The sequence below is a fragment of the Diadema setosum genome, chromosome 19, assembly GCF_964275005.1.
Source record: "Diadema setosum chromosome 19, eeDiaSeto1, whole genome shotgun sequence".
NCBI lineage: Eukaryota > Metazoa > Echinodermata > Echinoidea > Diadematoida > Diadematidae > Diadema > Diadema setosum.
This window is the reverse complement of record NC_092703.1, coordinates 13,249,699-13,272,758: the sequence shown is the minus strand read 5'-3', so window position 1 is coordinate 13,272,758 and position 23,060 is coordinate 13,249,699. Positions and strand designations below refer to the sequence as shown.

General features: G+C 37.1%; 1 protein-coding gene across 1 annotated transcript in view; it reads right to left on the bottom strand.

Moving 5' to 3' along the window:
• LOC140242814 (dynein axonemal heavy chain 5-like) overlaps positions 1 to 2,902 on the bottom strand; it is an 88,873-nt gene extending 85,971 nt beyond the window's left edge. The window contains exon 1 of the mRNA XM_072322569.1: positions 2,511 to 2,902. Within this exon, the coding sequence (XP_072178670.1) occupies positions 2,511 to 2,643 (133 nt within the window). The 5' untranslated portion in view covers positions 2,644 to 2,902. The remainder of the gene's footprint in view (positions 1 to 2,510) is intronic.
• Between the last annotated feature and the right edge of the window lie 20,158 nt (positions 2,903 to 23,060).

Here is a 23,060-nt window from a genome sequence, read left to right as displayed (position 1 = left end):
CCTTGGCACATCACAGTTTGATGAAAATAGTAATATCTTCCTTCAGCTTTTTTATCAGACTGTTTCTTGAGATGATTTAGTATTCACATCACATCAGATATGAGATATTACTGCACTAAAAAAAATGAGTAGCATTGCACTTTTCATTTTATGCTGCCATCAGAATTATTGTATGACAAGATCAAATGGCAGACAGTAACTAATAAAGCATACTTGGACTCTTGCTACATGGATATTTTCCTGGGCAACTTCATAACCATTATCATAATTCCTCCCAGGTACAAGAAGTATTCTTTAATAAACATCATGTGAGATGAGGCAACATTTTTATAGATACAAGGCCTCAGGTATCTGTTTTAAATTAAGAGGGAAAGGGTACAATAAAGAGTCTACAAGACGGTAGATTTTTGCAGGAAAGGTGAAATTCAAACATGAAATTTTAATTTCAAGAATTAATTTTGAATTTTAATTTGAAGTTGAATCATTCTTAGACTAAGTTTTTTGAAATACAGAATTAATTTAAAATTGAAATAGCATTTCAAATAGTCTAGATCTCTGGATTTAGGTCTTAGAACAACTAAATTCTGAATCGGTAATGCTAACATCAATTACAAAACACAATTCCAGGACCACTACAACTACTATGCATTATAAATTGTATGCCTAACATTCATAAAATTTCAGTTCTCTCTATCTGCTTGTAAGATGTGATTCATCTATTCTGGGCACCAGCTTGCAGTGAATCCAGCACATTTATGCATACAATATGTTTGGGTAGATATTCAAACGGGTGATGTTGGTTATTCAATGGTTCATTAATCTAAATTATGATTTCAAAAGAAGGTGAGTACTAACAAACCTTCAGAATCATTCATTTACCTCGTTTCTTTCTGGAATAAAACAAAACTTTGGAACAACAGACTTTTTTTTTTCATTTTTGGATTAACGAACCTTGTATTTCAGACTAAACAGACCTTCAGAATGTTACAACTGCACCGGTTCAAATAAAGTCACTACGGTACCAATGATGAAAACATGCCATTTTATAAACAACACTGTCAACAGAGAACATCTTACTATTAAAGTGTACTATACAGGTACAAAAATTCTAATTTAACCTACTCGAGTGTGAAGGGCATGGCATCCCTTTATTATCAGTTTTACCTCGCTGTGATGTTTACAATCACATCTTCCACCATTATTGATGATAAATAGAACTAGATCTACAATGTAGGTCTAGATCTAGATCTAGATCGGTACAGCTGATTTGTTTTTAAAATTACATAGTATGTAATTTAAGTTTTATTCAAGGAACTATACCATCTCACTTGGAAGCATTCAATGGCATTCTTGAGCAAGTCTACTTTAAATAAAGGGATGGTAGGGATAGATTGGTTGAGATGAGGATATTTGACTAGCTTTTAACTTTTTTTTTTTCAAGATATAGTTAGTCTACTACTCCTCGACCATCTATTTTTAGATCGACCACCCTTGCGCAATGGCTTTCTCACGTATAAAATCAAAAGTACGCATGGGATGGGGTACAATACAATGTATGCTGGAACATTCGAACATGAATACAAATCAAGAGAAATCAGTGGGATAGGTACCACACGTAAAATAACCTGAGGACACAGGAGGAAAAAGAATTGAAGAAAATCCTTATTAGTAATACATCTACACGTTCACTCTAATTATTAACACATATTTGCCATTCACTTGATTTCTGTGCTTTTCAATGGAAAGTGGGTGGTCGATTAAAATGAGCTTTGCTATTGCACATTAAAAATGCACAAAAAACGTCACTTGCAATTGTCACCGAGAATTCCGCACGTACACGTGTATGGTACGATTCAATAATCCGAGCCTGAGATGTGAATCTGCGCTATTTTCTGCCATGAGCTGATTCTAAGTGAAAGGAATTTAAGGTGAAACTGAAGGGTATTTTCAAAGATACTAATTACCGTACAAGGTAACGTTAGATCTATTTAATAATAATTTTTAAAAAGTGGTCGATGAGCAGTAGGTCCAAGTTACTTACAAACCACTAACTGTTAGGCCTACACTCTGAAATGTTAATTAACTCTGACAAGAATGAAAAGTTCATTTGAATATTATCTCACAAAATAAGTTGACAACATGAAGCCCCATCTCAACCAAAACTATTGCTTTTATTGGGCCTACCATCCCCTTAACTTGAGTTTTACTGACACTGACAGTGACATAGACACTAATGACATTGTTTTGAACAAGTCTCAGGGACCACTTGCACTGGCTGCATTTTACTAAGTAGCCAACAGCTGACCTTAAGTTCGAATCAAATTAGGCCCTAACTAATTTTAGGCTAATCAATAACAACAATAATTTACTTCAGGTCAAAGTCAAACTTCTGAGTTACAATGATATAGCAGAAAGGCTAACGATAATGAATTGATCATTGCACATATGACATAACTACAACGAATTACCAGCAATGAATATGATTTTTATAGCTGGTCAATGTCACTCACGTTTTGTAGTGCTAGTGGTGATCAAGGGAGGTGCAACTTCTTGATCTGGCTTCGGGGAATCGGGCTTATTTGCCTCTTTTTCGCTTGGTCCTCCGTCTGTAGCAGTTGCATTTGCTGCTTCCGTGTCTGCCATTATATCGCTAAAAAAACTATCTTGCTACTTGTAGAAATTCTAATGTTCAAAACAGGCCTTAATTTTCCATAGTTATAGAAATTAAGTCGCGCTACATAACTGTTCAGGCCTGCAGCTCATCTACAAAGTCTCGATTTAAGTCGGCACACGTACACACGCATTCAGCAGGTGGAATACATGGGACTACCAAAACAGGACTTGGCAAAGATCTCTGGCAGGCAGGATGATTGACCCTGAACAAACGAGAGCCGACATAGAATTTCGCTCACCCAGGGAGCGAGATCATTTGGTATGCAAATTACTTGGTCGATCAGATTCATACGCCAAACCTCGTTGCTGTTTCACAGATTTTCCTCTCGAAAATGGCGAAACAATGACGATAAAAGCTATGTAAAACAAATTCGTTGAAATAGTCTAATCCAGAAAGGCATATTTCGGACGTTTATTTGTTCAAATCAATAGAGAAGTAGTCGTTCAAAGTCCGTGTTTTGTTTCGTTCGGTTGCGCCGCGCCGATATCATTCCGCTGAAAGTTGTCGGTCGCCATGGCTGCGAAGTACGCTATGTACACAGAAGTTCGGTAGGCTGGGCCAACAGGTTGAATAGCGAGCTCCAAGTCCCCGTAGAGCCAACACCGCCGAAGGATGGCGTAGTGCGAATTTCCGATAATCGCTCAATGAGCGACTCCCTCAAGTCGATATGTTGGCGAGTATTATTGACAAGTTCGCCACGGCCACGTATTGTCTTTCATTAGCATCGATCTGTCGCTTTTGAACTTAATATCAAGTAACATGTGTAAGCTTGCTATTGCTTTTACGAGAGAAATGATGGGAACCTTATTATCGATCTCACTTCAAGTTTAGTCTCATGATGTAAAATTTCACCTCTCGGCATGTAGGCCTACTCAGCATTATATAGATCAAGGAGTAGTATAGATCTAGCAGACATCCTTTGAAAACAAGACATAAAAATCAGTATATTTCCTGCCTCGAGACATGTAATATCGGGTGATGTTTGGTCTGTAGTCGAGGTCAAGCAGATACCATAGACAGTTGAGTTAGTGCTGGTGATCGTATGAGAACTGATTTGAAGTATCTATCTAAATGATTCACAAAACTGAATACAACGGCAAGTAGAAAGTCCAGTTAAATGATTGAAATACCGAATACGACGCGAAGTAAATTGTAGCGAATGATATTGATTTATAGGATGCTGTCAAATTCGTACTTTGGCGAGTTTGTTATTTTTCTGATACTAGTAGCTGCGTTGGTCTTGCTCCAATCACAAATAAGCACTTGCCTTTTATGCATAAAACAAAATGTGAAGTATCAAATTACAAATTTGTGTTACATGATTTATGATTCTCACACCTTTCTTTCATATTTTTGTAGTTGTTTCGGGGGAGGAAAGAGTGGTGCTTTTACATGATAGTTTTAAAACAAATCATCGATTTATTTTAGACTCTGAAGGCAATCAATCATTGGTTAAATGGATGATGTAGGTTTGGGTGAGATGGAGGAAGTTCGGCTCTTAACTTTTTTGCGAGATGATAAAAAAAAAAAACTTGTGAAATATCTCGAAGCATACAATTCTAAGGGAAATTCAAAGTTTATTTGATGAAAATCAGTTTTGAAATGACTGAGATATCCAAAAACAAAGTAAAACAAAGCAATCCAAATAAAAGGTGGGTTCCATCTTGTATTAGGATCACTTTGTTTTCGATATCCCAGCCATTTCAAAGCCGATTTTTATCAAATAAACTTTGAATTCCTCTAAGAATTACATGCTCTTTTATACTTTATAAGAGCTTTCTCATTATCTCACAAAATATTAGAAACCTGAAGACCATCTAATCCAAAACTATAATCCCTTTAATATTATGTATTTCGTAACTGTATAAGTGTTCTCTCTTTTTCAGTGTGACATTTCAGAAATATAGAAGTAACAAAATGAATTAGTAGCAAAACATTTCTAAATAATAGATTTTACTTTTAGAGCACGCAGCTATTGCAGTGATTTAACGCAAAGGCAAAGCGGTAAAGGTTGTATGTTGTTCATCTGTCAACTTTTGAGCCGGTGTTATTCGTGATTATTTCTCCATCCCTTTCCAAAGCATTGTTTCTCCTATTTTTTTTTTGGGGGGGGGGGGAGGGGGGGTGGGATGGGGATCAATCTACCTCCAAACATAAACCAAGGGCTCATTCCTAGTTTGTAAAGGCACTTGTTTCATTGTACTTCTAGTAACATTAACGATAGAGATGCACTGAGCATGTTTTACAATCATTACATCATGTATGGCCGATCATTACCCAACAGGAACTCTTCACAATACCATTATATTCAATATACATTGTAATCAAATGCAATAAGCCACTCAATTGAGGTGGTAAGTGTGAGAAACTTGTTTACTGTTCTCCCCAGGTCTGACGAGATACTGAAGATTGAAATGAATGAACAGCTTCATATATTCCAAAATGTATTCTTTTTCTACTTTGACTTCGGTTGTTGTCGTTTTCGTCGTCGTCGTCGTCGTTGTTGATGATGATTATGATAATGATGATTCAAAATTTGCAATAAAACATATGGATTAGTCTTTGCCGTTCATGTAGAAGGCGTAGAATAATAAATTGAATGCTTGCCAAACTTTTCCGTGTAACATATACGATTGAAGCAGTTTTACACTGATGATACAAGTTTCAAGTTTCAAGTTTATTTAACCAATTCATTAAACATTTGACATTTTACAAAAGGATACAGCATTAAGAGTAATGAATGGTTTTGGACCCCAAAAGAAGCAGAGCTTGTAAAAAAGGGGTCCCGGATAAACATATAAAACAAAGCAAAACATACTAAAGTTTTAAACATAATTAACAAGAAGTATAATAGTAACATATTTACATAGGACAGATGCAACACAAGCACACACACACACACACGCGCGCACACACACACATTCAATCACACAAACACGTGTCACAAAAACGCTCATGCACGTACATATAATTCACATGAAATTGCAGAATTATATTTATGTGCATGAGCAGAATCAAAAGAAGGCATACAACATTAAGCAGAATTAAAATGATAACAATGATAATAATGATAAAATATAAACAGACTACAAGGTATTAAAAACAATTACTATCAGAGACATGCAGTAGAGACTTTAGCTCAATGAGGCAGTTTGTGGGTGCGTTCTTCACAACTTAACAAATTAATAACATCACAGCATCACAGTCCTTCTAGTCTGTTTTGTGGAATATTCTGCTTTAGTGGAAAATACATCCTACACGACTCAGTGAAAATATTGCGAAGGACAAAGAAGGAGGTTAACTTGGGAATATTGCCAAATTCACTGTCCATCATTACAGCTCATTACTATTGTCACAATAGTAAACAGTATATACATGTGACGTCGAATTTATTGTCAACTTTGGACCATTGTCGATGTAAGTAAAATAGACAAAAATTGCACCATATTTTCATCCTGAGCCTTTTTAGCGTAATAACATCGACGTCAATGACTGCAAAGGTGGGGGAATAAAATTAGTTTGTTTGTCTCGAAAATCTCTTATACAAAGAAACTACTAGCATCGAGTACGGGGTATCTACGAACCTGTATTGCTTCCTCATACAGCACAGTTGACAAATGATGGCGCTATAGCCTGTAATGTTGTTAGTAAGCATCGTTCTCGTGCACTGTTGCAGGAACACAGGGTGCTATATCGGATGAAGGCTAGAAACTTGACCACTATTGCAGTATCCGATGAATACTATTGCCATAGCTACAATCCAACGTGAAGACCCTTTTTTTTTAAATAGCATTTTGTAGTTGTGACAACTACTTGTTGAATTTTGGAAGTGTTTGGTAATACTAAACTCTGATCATTGATTGCAATCGCATTAATTGCAATCAGCTCAATTTATATTGATAATGTAAAGCATGTGCCTAATCATAATGACGATACTTAATTGACACTTATTGGAATTACTTTCAAATTCCACATCCACATTTTATATATTAGTATCTTTTTTTTTTCATTTTCCTAAATAGTTGTTTCATGATATGACTCATGGATTTGCTTTCTTTGATTTTTTAATGAAATCGGCTGTCCTGCATTGATTCGTAATATCTAAAATCCATCGTTTACAGTGAGGATTGCTCCAGAGAGGGGAAATAGAACGCGCGAGGGACGCACAAGCACACACACACACACACACACACACACACACACACACACACACACACACACACACACACACACACACACACACACACACACACACATAATATATTAGTGGGGTTGGAAAAACGACGACTTTGGAGAGTGACACAAGCACAATGTTGATCTGTAGTATGCTCCGTATTTCAATGTTTTCTTGTGTATAGTACATTATGTTGATTGAGCCTTCTGTTGCGATCCCTCGCATGTGATGGATGAGAAAAATAAAAGAGAAAGGAAAAAACAAGAACAATGATAATAACATTAACAACAACAAACAAATAAAATTCATTCACGCAATCGCTCTCCATAATATGCGTGACTTTTGTAATTGCGTGACTTTTATGATTATCATGAATAAATAAATGTTAGGGAAGAGATCATAGACAGTGTGTAATCACTCTTAGTCACTTCTATCTCGTCTCTCTGGCCCCCTGCGAGAACAAAAAAATAACAACAATAAAAACTACAAATAATCCATTACTGACTAAAGTGAACCACAATTTGAGTAGGAATTAGATCGATAATATATTCAACGGAACATCAATTTTTGATCATCTTCGTACGTTGCTCGTTTTCACCATTCAGAGTTACTCATATCATCCTCTTCCGTTGTCTATTGTGTGCGTTGTAGTGGGATGACATTGTATTAGTTGTTGCTCCTATTCAGTATAAAATTAATCCCTCGGTGGCCTTCACTAATTTATTAAAGATCAATGCATGAGTTTAAATTTGGTTGTCGTTTATTTGTACAGGCAAAGTCAAGGTCGGTTTGTATGTTCTGGACAGCGCACTGCACGTGATAATTGATGGGGGTGCCGTTCAGGGGAGATCATGGGAACTTCTATGGTGTGTCGCTTCCATACTTTGTATTTCTCACGACTGTCAATGATTTGTTGATGTACAACATTATCTCATTCATATCCTTTTTCTCTTCATCCCCTTTCCATATACACTTCGGTCTCTTCCTGTGATAGTCTTTCACGCTTACCTTACACTTTTTGTATGGTATTTTTATTTGAATTTCATTCAATATTATCAATATTAGCATGATTTTCACTACAAAACGAGTATGAACAAAAATAAGCAACCACGTTCTTCTCATTATGCTGCTGAATCATATCTTTACTTTGAATATGTAATTGATATTTTGTGCACATCATACCATGCATACAAAAGTGATATAAAATTCTGCCTAAATTTCATAATACAAAAAAAAAGTTCTCTTGATCAACTTGATAAGACTAATCAATATCGGCTTCACTTCACGAAGTGAACACTTGAGAACACATCAATTCACCAAAATAAAAATCTGCAGAAAGCTAAAATCTCATAAATAAATTAAGCGAACGAAATTCATCAGTTTTTCACCTATTATATCACCTTAAATTATTATTTTGTTATACGAAACAAAATATAGTGTATGTTTGTTTGCTTGCATCATCTACCAAAACAAACCGTAAACATTGTTACTTAACATCCAAACTAACAAACCAATACCCTACTTTACACACACACACACACACAAACACACACACAAATATATATATATATATATATATATATATATATATATATATATATATATATATATATATATATATAATTTATATATGAAAAGCGTTCAATTGCTTTATTAGTGACTTATAGCTGGACAGTCTGTTTCTGCCGAAGTCTCGTCAGCAACTAGATCAACTTCGTGTACAGTGCAAGGCATATAGTTCTGATGCACTCATAAGCAAAAAAAAAAAAAAAAAAAGAAGAGAACAGAACTCATTTAAAACTGTAAACATAAGAAAAAGTTTTCCCTCGCAGAGCACGGCTAGAAAGCCCCCCCCCCCACCCCATCACTGATGAGTGAGTGTACCAGAACTAAGGTGATGGAACTATACGTGTTTGTTTTGTTTTGCTTTTCTTTTTTTCAAGCTGAAATTTGATTTCAGACTGAGAGACTTGACACTCCCAAGTTTGTTTTTTACGACGTATATTTGCATTTTTGAAAGCAATCTATCATTTTTTTTTCTTCCTTCCACCCCTTCTCTCTTCAAATATTCGTGCGTGTTTGCGTGTGTTAATGTAAAATAAGATACAATCATAATAATGAAACCTTAAGAGGAAACAGTATGATTCATTATGACAAAGTTTAGACAGTCGGTAGAGCTCAGTCGGTAGAGCACCGGTCTAGCAATCCGAAGGTCTCGGGTTCGACTCCCGATGGAATCCCATTTTCTTTGCTCACTTTTCCACTAATAATTTATATTCTTTCTGGTCAGTTTATTCTGTCTTTATTTGTTACAAACTCAAAAAGCTGCATCACTTCGGTGATCCCTCGCATTTATCCCCAAGTTGAATTATCCTTCGGGTTTATGCCAGGTTCAAGTGTGTGCGTGTGTGTCACACACAAACACACTGCTATAGCTTCTGACCACCCGAGCATTGAGAATTAAGGGTTTCTGGGACGAACACTGTACTAGGGCTTTCTATAGCTCAGTCGGTAGAGCACCGGTCTAGCAATCCGGAGGTCTCGGGTTCGACTCCCCATGGAATCCCATTTTCTTTGCTCACTTTTCCACTAATAATTTATATTCTTTCTGGTCAGTTTATTCTGTCTGTATTTGTTACAAAGTTTAGACAATTCACATTATTGATATGCTAGTGGTGAATCAATGGAATAGGATAATCACAGATGCGTTGCGAATGACTAATGAATGAATTCGTCCGTCTATTTTATACGTCAAATCCAATTAGTATTTCATTTAATGCATACCATTACTTATCATAAATGCACAAACACACAATGTCTACAATATATTTCTATTGTCTACTTCTGTTTCTGGCCATGCACCAATTAGACCCCCCCCCCCCCCCCCATGGGATGATGAACAGATGTAACAATTGATATGGTTTCAGTGATACCAGTGAATCTAATTATAGACAGAGAGATTGTTAACATCTACACTTCAAGTGTGTATTACAACACACTTGAGTTCTATACAAAGATATGTTGGTTCTGTATCAGTTACATCCGTCTACGTATACGTTAGATCCAATTAGTAATACATGTATACTAATGCACATTTTTACTGATATGCACGCACAAGCACACAATGCATGCCTACAATATTATCTTTATTGTCTGCCTCTATTTCTGGCCATGCACCAGTTAGACTCCTCAATGAGATGATGAGCAGATGAAACAATCAAAATGGTTTCAGTGAACTCAATGAATAATAGATTGAGAGATTGATAAGATTTACACTTTAAGTGTGTATTGCAACACAGTTGAGTTCTATATCAGTTACATCCGTCTATTATAAAATAATGTATTATGTTAAAATCCAATTAGTAATCTACTAATGTTGTGTACTTTTACTGATATGCACGCAGAAACACACAATGTCTACAATATTGTAGACATTGTGTGTTTGTGCGTGCAGATATATATCTTTAACGTCTGCCTCTATATGCAGATATATATCTTTAAGGTCTGCCTCTGTTTCTGGCCATGCACCAATCATTGTAGCTCTTCAAAGGGATGATGAAACGATGCATGGTTCTCCAGCGAGATCACTGAAATCTAGAGACGGAGAGATTGATAAAAATTACACTCTAAGTGTGTATCACAACACACTCGAGTCCAGATATCAATCATCAATCTTTTGATATCTCTCTCATTCTCTCCCTATCTCTCAATTTATTATGTCTATTTGATATATTCGAGTGTATATGTGATAAATATTGATATATGTATATTACATACTTTATAGTTTATAATAACATCATTATCTGACAAGCATATACACATAATCAAATTATGTATATATACATATTATATAAAGAGAGAGAGAGAGATAGAGAGAAAATGGAGAGATATTCGGACAGATAGATATAGGCCCTAATGTTGTATTATGTAATATATAGAATTATGAATATATATATATATATATATATATATATATATATATATATATATATATATATATAAATGTTACTCAAATATCTCCTTCTCTGAGTCAAACATATACTCTCTTTGGAATTTCTGTTAATTCGTAGCAGACATTTCAAAAGTCATCAATATGTCTGGTTCCTTTAAGATTTCAACGATGACAATTCGAACGCTGGATATTAAATAATATTGGTTCGCAAAAGCCGAGCGAGCGCAGCAGCTCTAACACCCTGTCTTAATCCCGGCTGAACCCACATAATGGATTGCGACTTTGCTCGGGATTATTTGCATTTGCTCTACTCATTGGCTTCTTACTCCTATGACGATCTAACGGACTGCGAACTCGAATCTGCGCGAGGGAAATTTCATCCCGACACGAGTGAGTGTGGAATGATAGCCTCAAATTATGAGCCAACAGATCCATTTCCTGAAATGCCGACAAACGGATCTATCACAATTATGATCTATCGTCACTCAATTCGCTTTCTTTGTTCATTTGGCTCTTCTCTAGGCGCTGACATATCCACTATCCACTGACACGGACGTATTTGGGGTTTTCTCTCGAAAGGGATTTCGCGATAACTTGTTATAGAAACGTAATGGCGCGAGGCAGGCTGTGGAAGAATATTACTATAAGAGAAAATCATGTCAAGTTATGTGTGATGGTACTGGAAGACATCCGTTCTGGGAGACGTCGTTGCTGACTCTTAACTAAAATATGCCCAGCTCATACGGACGACGGTGAGGACATCGGAAACCATGACAACCTGAAAACACTCATGATCCTCAACGCTTGTCTTCGTCTGAAATCATTATGAGATAACCCATCCCAGTGGTTAGTATCATTAAGGTGTATACAAAGACGGAAAGATTATTTCAGTTAGGAAATTAGGAAATTATATGATAAACATAATGTATGTAAATACTGTATTTTAGATATCTACACCAATTACAGAGTGCGATAGTTTTAGTTCATTTTTGTGTCTGTTTATTAGTTAGTTAGTTAGTTAGTTAGTTAGTTAGTTAGTTAGTTAGTTAGCTATAGTTCGTTTGTTTGTTTATGCACTGTCAGATAGCGTTAGCAGTTAAGTGCAGTTTAGCCCTACATTAATACCTGACATCATTTTTTTTTTCTTCCACCCTTGCATTTGTACTTCTGGTATTTTAACCTTCATATTTCAACCTCAGACATAATATTATCTCTATAACAACATTTTAGCTTTAACAAAATTATCTCTGGCACTGTTATTTCTTGCATTGTTATAGGTCTACCTCTGACGTTTTACCTGCCACATGGAAATTGCATAAGTTTTGTGCAGGTTTTAATGACAACTCAAGACGACGGCATAGACATAATATGACAAGTTTTGATGTATAAGGCCTACGCTTGTGATGCGAGTCTCAGATTAAACAGAAATAAATTCCTCGTATCTTACATAAGCATCGTTAAAGTAAAGAGTAAAGTTGCTCCCCTCTTCCCTTCCCCGAAAAAGAAGTTCTGATAAATCTAGGTTTCATTCACTTCACCACAATTACAATGGAGAGGCAGTTCAGTTTGAAATTTGGTGCGTGCTGTTTCGCAGGAGAAATTGGGTTGATATTGTGCGGGTATGCATGCAAAAACGAGGCTTAATTGCTAGAGTAATTATATACCCAGCGTAAATCGATTTCATCTATTAAATAAGTTTGCATCATGTATTGTTTTTTATTCGTTCACATTAAACAGAGGAAAAAGAGCACGTGACGTCACAATACAGATACCAATAGATTTCGCAGCAACTGAAAAGGTCAATAGTGTACTGATAACAATTGTACGTATAATAGATAATGACAGGTACGCACAGATGCCGGACATGATAGAATCCTCTTCTCGACGATGTGATATTTAAATGTCTGCAATCGTTGATGGCGTTCAGATACGAGGGAGATTTGTTGTATAATTATGTATAAACGGAGCAGGGGCTCTTGTTTTCTTGGTTTTCTACAAAACACCTACTACAAACTACAAAATGATATATAGCTATATAGCAGCACAGGGGGCACATTATGTATGCAACTGAGAATTCGTCATAATAAGGTAAGCAGGCGGATTTTCTTTCTTCTCTCTCTCTCTCACGTTGGCATTTATCAATTCATATCATTAATTCATCAATGAGGTACGGATATTCTTGAGACGTATTTTATACTCCGTAAACGCAGTATTCTATCATGGATCTTTTCTCAAACCGTTTTATTATTTTCCTTTTTTGTTTGTTTGTTTGTTTGTTTGTTTGTTTTTTGGTGTGTGTGTCTTGCGGAAAGATGATGAGGATCGTGATGGTGATGATACTTGTTAGTATTAACATTATTCCAGTCTTGTAGTTTTTGTGATTTATTATTCACCGTGAATAGAGGATATGAATTACAAGTCTAGTGATATCGAAAGTGGTGTTTTTTTTTTTTTTTAGTGTATTTTTTTTTATTTACCACAAACTCGATGTGAATATCAAAAGGGAAATGGTTCCCTGGACAGAAGAACAGTAAAAATTAAAATGAAACAACAACAGTATCATCCTCATCATCAGCAGCAGCAACAACAACAACAAAACAAGTAACAAAGAGCGTCACAATAACTACTTCTCAACTTCTCTGGTTGCGTTGACGAAAATGATTTCTATTATTTCGGATTAACGCTGCAATGAGTCTTGGAAAAATAATTATTAGAAAAAAAGACCTCAGGAAGAAGACCTTTTAATGACATGTTTAGTTGCAATGAGTTTATCATGGTGAGGGTCTGCTTTATTTGACATATATTATAGCCTTAAATGGTCAGTTTGGGAATGATTTCAAGACTATAGTGACGTCAGCCTAATTTCTTTGATGATTCCGTGGTAGTATTTCACACTAAAACAATGACTGGTCCGATGAATGTATTAATAAACACCAGATCATGGTGAGGAACAATAACGCTGATCCGTGTAAATCACCTCCCATCATACCTATAATTTCTTGGAAAATGTTGTCATCAAAACGTCACGGATTGCCTTAAACAGCAGCAGCGGCTGCGACAACAACAACAACAACAACAACAACAACAACAACAACTTCTTTAACAACAGCCACAAAATGGAAGTGTGTATTATTACTGTCAAATTTCCCAAAATGTCCAAAGTCCCTCTAAGCTTGTTGCAGTCTATATAGAATTTCCTGCCGGCAAAAACAGGGATATAGAATTCAGCACTTTCTCGAATAGCGGATCTCAAGATCTCTTGGTCGAAGCAATCTTGCAGGTAGGCTAAATCTCGTGTCTTGGGAGGCAAAGTATTGAGCACTGAACGACACTAACTGGATTGTGATGAACTCATGCTTAGGTGTCAGCCCGACAAATTTGTTAATTAGAAGACCATTGTGTCATGGAAAAGAACAACGCACTGCCAATGAAGGGATACAGGAAGATAAGGAAGAAAAAAAAAGAGCAGAAAATAAAAAGACTACTAAAGGAAACAAAATCGCTGATCAGCTATTGATACCAACAACTGTATGAGTGATATGCGAACACTACAATAATCATGTCGATAGATACAGGTGTCGAAGCTTATCTCAATGAAAAAACTTGGTTTCTTTTCTTGGCTGTAAATGGTATATTGTATAGAGAACTGTCGTACGCGATGTAATATTTAAAACCGGTAGCTGACATAAAGATGTAATAAAGAAAAATATTGTACATTGCATATTCCCCGGAAGCGTTTCTGAAGGAATTGAAGGGGTATACAGGGTGGGGTGGGGGTGGACCAATTCGGTTATACCACACCTGCCTTCAAGCTGGAGGGGAGTTGGTGGATAGAGCATTTTGTTTGATCATGATTTATACATCTACGTCTCTAATCAAAACAAAGCAAATCAAAATCAAATCATATGCATCATTTCAAAGAGAAAACATGAATTACTACTTGATTAACCAGAATAATGTATTAGAATGAAATGTTGCACTGACAAGTTATTCTATATCTCCGTACATTTATATCTATAAAGCTGTTGGTCTTACATTCTAGTACTAGCTGGAATGGGGATGGGGGTCGTTAGAGAGGACATCTATTCGACATACTCTAGACAAAATGAAATTGCATGCTGAGTGAAAAGTGTGCACTATACATTTAACAGGGGGTCATCTGAAGAGCCCGACACCCACGAGTCATTACGGCCCATGAGCTCGATATTGAAAAAAGGTCCATGAGTCATACATCCCACGATTTATATACAGCCCATGAGCTCGACACTATAGGTAAAAAATGGCCCACGAGACAGACACTGCGTACATTAATTCCCGTGATGCAATGTCGGGGCCACATTTTGCCTAAAGTGTTAGTGTCGGTCTCGTGGGCCTTATGCCAAATGTCGAGGTGGTGGACCGTATAGCCTGTGGGCCTATTTTACTTGATGTCGAGTTTGTGGGCCTTGTTCACTTAGTGTGTAGCTCATGGGCTGTATGGCTCGTGGGCTGTGTAACTCGTGGGCTGTATAACTCGTGGGTTGTATGACTCGTAAGTGTCCGACTCGTGATGTGCACCCCTACGTTAATCCTTAATCCTGCGTTTAGCATCCGACTCTAAGCCAACTAGAATGGCAAGCAATGGCATACAGAAAAAGCGCGTAGGAAATTGGTCGGTATTTCAACTCCCCCGTTCATAAGATCAGACTTTCTCCAACATGGTCCGATGTGACGCGAAGACAACAAATTAAAAAAAAAAGAAAAAAAAAAAAAAAAAGACGATGAAAACGAAAATGAAAATTAGATACATGATAATGATAATGAAATCTAAAAAAAAAAAAAATACCTAAGCTTTCTCGGGGAATGAAAAAAAAAAATTCATGGAAACCTCTGTAATTCATATCGCACGCACAAAAACGCGCGCGTGTATACAGCTATCTATAAAGATTGGTTCCTGAAACTGATATGTTTGATTAAGTCTCGGGGCACCACGACACATTTCTCTATCTTTTTGAAGAAAAAAAAAATAACTGTATTCATTACCATCGCCACTGGTATGGAAAGACCTGTGAACAACCCAACTTTATTGCTGCTCGTGGATTGTAAAGGGTTCACTGTCAGGTCGACCAGAGTAAATCCTGCAAATCCTGACGCCTGTTGTTAGTGGTAACCCGCGGAAGGCCAATGTCTTGACATGTGACGACTAACAATAAATACTATTTGTGATTTATCACGCATTTGATTTTCTGTCGTCTTATCAATTTCTCCACACACACAATATAACCCATATTCTATCTGTAATGCGAACCCTCTGTGCAAACCACGACCCCGGACAACTCAGCCCATCTGCATTCAAACAGAGATCTCGATTAATAAAAGACAGTTTGATGTCTGCGATGACATGTTCTGCAAAAGAATGGTTTAGAGACAGTGTTCTTGTCATTTGAAAAGTAGCTAGTGTCGCAAAAAGACTTTTGAACTCTAATCAGCCAATTGTATGGTTTTGCTGTCTACCTGTCGGTTACCATGGTAGCGTTAAATGTAGCCTATATTGAAATAAAGATTATTTAGAGATAGTTCTTGTTATTTGAAAAGCAGCTAGTGTCACGAAAATTCAGGACTATTGAACAAGACAGTGTCGCGAAAAGACTATTGAACACTAATCAGCCGATTGTATGGTTTTGCTGCCTACCTGTCGGTTACCATGGTAGCGTTAAATGTACGTTAAAATAAAAATGATTTAGAGACAGTTCTTGTTATTTGAGAAGCAGCTAGTGTCACGAAAAGATTATTGGACACTAATCAGCCGATTGTATGGTTTTGCTGCTAACCCGTCGGTTACCATGGTAGCGTTAAATGTATTTTAAATAAGAAATAAATCTCTGAAAGATTTTTGCAAGATTCTCTGTAAAACCTGTCCTTGCTCACTACAAGGTTTCACCAAGTATCTTTGACGCTGTTTATATAGGGATACTGTAATTAACTGACGTGCGACATTTTTAAAACAGAAAAAAGCGATACAAAGAACCCATGTCTTTTATGAAAAGTATAAGACTTCGCGATATCACCATAATCTCCTCCTTAAAAATCTGACTTTTACGTCATCAAATCACGCTTGGTGGCGATTTGGGCTTTCATTCACAAGCTACGTTTTGTATAGGTCTGCCATGGAGATCAAAACCGGAAGTTAGATATTTCACAGGGTTAGGAAATACAGGTGAGCGCAGTCACCTGCTCATGGAAAATCTATGGTTCGATGCATTGGCAATATAATTGTACTGGTGTAATGATAGTGGTCGAGTTTCGTTGTCCTACAATACAGGTGGTGGACAAGAATTGGTGCTTTTAGAGGGTCTTTTGCGATAAATATTCAACTGCGACAGTTTAGGCATGACCTTGGAGAACCAATAAAAGCCAGGAGGAGGGAGACACTTCCTCTGTTAAATTGTGTATCTCATACAGTCATATAGGCAAATATTTCAATTTAAATTTATTTTTTTTTTGACACAAAAAGAAAAACACAACATACCTCTCATTTTATCTTGTGGCAGAGAAATAATGTTGACAAGGCAATGCGAATTGAGCAGGGTAAGCAACAATGATGAAACCTTATTTCGATACATTGTAGTGAGTAGTTAAGTATACCTAACATGAAGTAAACGATACGCATTATTTCTGCACGAAAAATCGAAAAATATAACTGAGGATGTTGGGTTCCGATCTACGGTTCTAGGGTGAATGCTATGTATTATTTTGGTGATGTTACCGTGACTGTGGGGCTGCATAGTGAATGTGTGTGTGTGTGTGTGTGCGTGTGTGTGTGTGTGCGTGTGTGTGTGTGTATGTGTGTGTGTGTGTGTGCACGCGCGCTGAAGTTTCACGTCTACATCATACGAATCAGGGTGTCCACGTGATTGTGCTAAACTTCTCAACTGCGGGAAGTTGGTCATAATGTGATTGATTATTATACGAATAACGGCTCATGTTCGAGAAATGATAACAACTCACACACACACACACACACACACACACACACACACACACACAAGATAGGAATGATCAGTTTTGTATTCGCAAAAACTGCTATTATATGAAAGTTCCAACATTGTAAGTTGATATTACATGTAGTTCTTGTTCCTTATTTACAGGCATGTATACAACCGAGTGGCTTCTTCCTGTCAGTACAACTTTAACGATCGATAAAAGAGTGACATGATAGCATGATTGTATGCAAGAATCAGGATGTTTTTGATTTGTCATTTCCTTCCCTGTGTGTTTCCATAAAATTCATTTTTAAAGAACAAGTTCACCTTCATATACACGTGAATTGAGTGAATGCAGCAATATTAGTGGAACACATCAGTGAAATTTGAGGAAAATCAGACAATCCGTTCAAAAGTTATGAATTTTTAAAAGTTTCTGCGCAGTCACTGCTGGCTGAGAAGACTACTACAGTGTATGATGTCACATGCGTAGAACCTTATAAGAAAATTATAAAGAGAATTTCACATAATGTCATGTTTCTTGCGCTGTGGCGTAGTGGATAAGACTCCCGACTCCCGACTCCCGATCGGAGAACCCGGGTTCGATTCCCGCCCAGTGCTTACGTCCTTGGGCAAGATGTTTTACCCACAATTGTCCCTCTCGACCCAGGTGTATAAATGTGGACCTGGCAACGCTGGGGTAATAATAATGGCAGGGCCCTCTGGTAGAGCAGTGGCAACACTGAAGAGGATACCCTGGATAAATAAGACATTATTATTATTATTATTATTATTATTATTATTATTATTATTATTATTATTATTATTATTATTATTACTACTACTACTACTATTATTTCTTAAAGAGTATACATTCCCTCGCCTTGTCACTGATGTATGTTAAGTATTTCTCCCTGCCTGCTGAATGAGGTAAGTTGGTGTGTGTGTGTGTGTGTGTGTGTGTGTGTGTTTATTAAGTAAGTAAAGTGAAAATATGTTGAATTTTCTTCTTTTTTTTTGTATCTTTCTACATGTGACATCACAAGCTGTTGTAGTCTTCTCATCCAGCGCTGGCAGCACTGGAACTTCAAAAATTCATAACTTTTGAACAAATTGTTTGATTTCGTCAAACCTTCACTGACGTGTAATTGCTGCGTTCTCTCCATTCATGTAGAGAAGGTGAACGTGTAGTATAGTTTTGGTGTGAGACCTAACTTCATGTTTCTAACATTTTTTTTTTTGAGATAATGAGAAATCTCTTATGAAATATGAAAGAGCATGTGATTCGAAAAGGGATTCAACGTTACTTTGATGAAAATTGGTTTTGAAATGGCTGATATATCCAAAACAGAGCAATCCTGATAAAAGACGGGATCCACATTTTGTTAGGATCGCTTTGTTTTACTTTGTTTGTTTGTTTTTGATGTCTCAGCCATTCCAAAACCGATTTTCATCAATTGAACTTGGAATTCCTGTTAGAATGACATGCTCTGTATTATTTCTTGAGTGGCTTCTTGGTGTCTCGCTAAAAGGTAAAAGCACAATCCTAATATCCACCAATACTACACCATCCCTAACCTCAAATATGATACAGCTATAGATAGCATGCGATATACGGATGCAGAGTGAGCCCCTGGAATCATTGGGTGAAATGTTCATGTACGTGTCATTCTACCCGGGCGAAATTTAAGGAAGAAGACATTTAAGATGACCGTATCAGTGGTCTGGTTTCCCAGCAGCTTCACTGAAGAAAAGGAATGCGTTCATGCCCTTTTCGAGAGGTGATTAATTTCGCCGAAATGATTCTTCGTCATAAACTCGTCTGTTGCTGGTTTTAACTGGATGATTAAAATGCCGGTGAAAAAGGTCGAATGAAGTCATTTGCTGTGTGGCCTGGTAAAGTGTTTTGATAAGGTGGGCTTTGAATTCCCCATAGCATGCGCGTGTCCCTAAACCAGTTCACCCCCTTTCCCAACAGAGCAAGACATTGAAATTGCAGACGTTTGTGCGAGGGTAATTTGAATCACTTGAGGACACAACTATCGTACATATAAAGATATTTACTGTCATTGGTTTCAATTATCCCATCGATACCAAACCTTCTGCATTGGGAAAAGCATGTCATAAACTTTCGTTTGTCACGCTGCGGATTATTGGCGATCAATATTTCAGACGCGTAACGCATTCGGGTCAAAACCATACTTATTATACGAAAGCACGGATCCTGTTTTCTTTGTATGTGTGTGATGAGTTCAGAGAACAACTCGCAAACGGAATTGTGACGCTCGGTGATGCTCAAGAAAAACGGGACCTTCATACCAAGTGACCATCGAAGTGTATCGTGGTGTAGTCATCACCGTAATCTGTGCAACTTCACTGAACACATTTAAATCCATATTTTGAAAAAAATAGAAGAAAGATTTGGTTGCAACTGGGCCACTAGTGAGGAACACCAGTACACCCCATCGGTAAGTCGAATACCAGTTAGGACTCCAAACTTGGGGGTCCAACCATTCGTTCAGTGTGATACCAGGGAGCTTGCCACGGGGTCCCCCCCCCCCCGGTCCAATATAGGATGGGTGATGGTCGTTATTCCAAAGATTAGTTATCCCGAAAATGAAGTAAGGGTCGTTATTCGGAAAATGGAATAAGGTTTGTTATTCTGAAATAATGAAATAAGTTTTGTTAATCCGAAATAAGTAAGGTTCGTTATTACGACATTTTGAACAATCTGTGGTGAAGAATGGCTCATCCCTATGAAGATGCAGAAGAAGAGGAAGGGTTTCATACGGAGGAGAACAAAATACATTTTTTCCACCAATAGCACAAAAACAAATCACGAGTGTATTAAAGTTCGTCAATAAGTACGTATCTTGTGTGTGTTTGCGTGTGTGTGTGTGTGTGTGTGTGTGTGCGTGTTTGCATTCATTTGCTGAATTTCCTGCCATTTTTTTTTTATTTTGTCACTAAACGAATTTCATTTCATTTTCGGATTAACGAACTTAATTTTTGCTTTCGGATTGTAGAACTTTATTTCATTTCGGAATTACGAACCTTCAGAATAAGGAACCTTATCATTTTTTGGATGAACGAACCTTCGGAATGACGAACTGTAACCGTTGGCACGATAAGATGGCTTTTGCGTCAATTTACACCGTTTGCTAACTGTTTATCTTCAGCTCGGGGGTATCTCCAGAAGCTTAGAAAGTGCTACCGAGCAAAGACGAGATATTTTTTTTCTCTCCGCGGGCAAGGAACGGGCCACTTCACGGCGGGTTCGCTGTCTACTCTTCTCGAGAAGTGTAGTGAGTTTTAGGAGTTAAATGTTTACTTCACACATCACTGATCGGCTATAAGGTACCAGCGCTCATTTTAAATGCTTGTGGTGTATAGTGACAGCATTGATCATGAATCGTAAGACAATATTCGTACTGTTTTGTTTTGTTTTTTCGTAGGTACAGACGTTAAGGGATACAATTGCACGTGTATATGAGCGGTAGACCGCGATCAATCAAAACTTATGGGAAAGCATAACTTGATTATGTAACTTGATAATGGAAATGACTATGAAAAGGGGAAATGAGTAACTTGACTATGCAAAATGCCTTTTTTAAAAAACAATTTTGCTGATGTCATAGAAAGCTCGCGCTCTTTTATTAGGGAGGCAACGTTTGAATTGGGGGAGTGAACACAAGACAGCAATACTGTAAGTCCCTCAATTCGAGTACATCGTACTACTGGGTCATTAACGAGAACAAAACACCATATAGGCGGATGGGCGTCGTCCTTTAATGGTCGTTATTGTTTGCACGAAACGAAAAAACAACAACGCGCACACACACACAACAAGCAACAACAAAACGGTCTCACAAGGCAGAGTGAATGCAGAGGAACCCAATTGGTTGTTATATGTGTCATAAAACTTTAATACAGTTACGGTCAGGTAACCGTGTTTATATCGAAATATCAAAAACCATGTAAGTTTAATGTATACAGCAAATGGCGCCAGGTAAAAATGTCAGAGGTAAAAATGTCAGAAGTAAAAATGTCAGAGGTAAAAATATCAGAGGTAAAAACGTCAGTGGTAAAAATGTCAAAAGTAAAAGTGTCGGAGGTAAGAATGTCAGAAGTAAAAATGTTAGAGGTAAAAATTTCAGAGGTAAAAATATCAGAGGTAAAAATGCCACTTCTGTTACTCCTGACATTTTTACCTCTGACATTATTACACCGAACCACAGCAAATTCTCCACTGTGCTCTCTACGGAGAGCTGCTTGTGTATTATAGGCTACCGACGACGTTCTATCAGTCATTATCATTGCGTGGGAAACAAAGGTCACAAACATAGTCATTATCAATTACGTAGTAAACAGGATGTTTAAGTTCCAACATCAGTATGTTATACGACTGGGGAAAGAAAGAGAAGAGAAGAGAGAGAGAGAGAGAGAGAGAGGGGGGGGGGGAGGAGAGAAAGATAAATTCAAGGACAGTAATGAAATGTGTAAGTTTGTTTTGTGTTGTTATTCAAGGGAAATAACAATGAGGAAATTCTTTGCACCAAACAATGGCACTGGGCACCGTTTCATGAAAGTTGTCAGCCGTGACAAGTTGTTAGTCTCTGACAATTTCAGTGAAATCCTTAATTTTGATTGGCTGAGAAGCTCTGGTCACTGACCGCTACTATATCTATGGTAATTGATAGAGACTGATTCAATTCAATTCAATTCAATTCAATTCAATTCAATTCAATTCAATTCAATTCAATTCAATTCAATGCAATTCAATTCAATTCAATTATTTTGTTCTGTATTTCCATCAACAAAATGAACCATACGTATACAAGGTGATACATTTATCAATTAAGCTGTTAACTAACAACTTATCAGGGTTGACAGCTTTCATGAAACGGTGCCCTGGTCTTGATAATTTAGTGCCTTTTTTAAGTTACTAAATGCCTGAAGACACGGCATACATACATATAGAATGCAAAGCTTCAACATTTCATGGCTGTCATTCTTTTTTTAAACGAGCATTCCAGACGGTTTTCATAATTTCACATCATGTAGTACGTAAATCAACAGCTCCATAGATTACTTGATTTTGTGGGATTCATTGTGGTCCTTGAGCCGAGAAACCAATACTCTGAAAAATCTTACACAAATTACACTGAACAATGTTGATGACATAGGAGCCTCACATATTTCAGCAAGCGCGCCGGAACACTTCTGGTTTTGGGGGGGCAAAATGTCAACGGGGGCACATTTTATGTGCGATGTGAGATCCTCGGCGCGGGAGCGGAG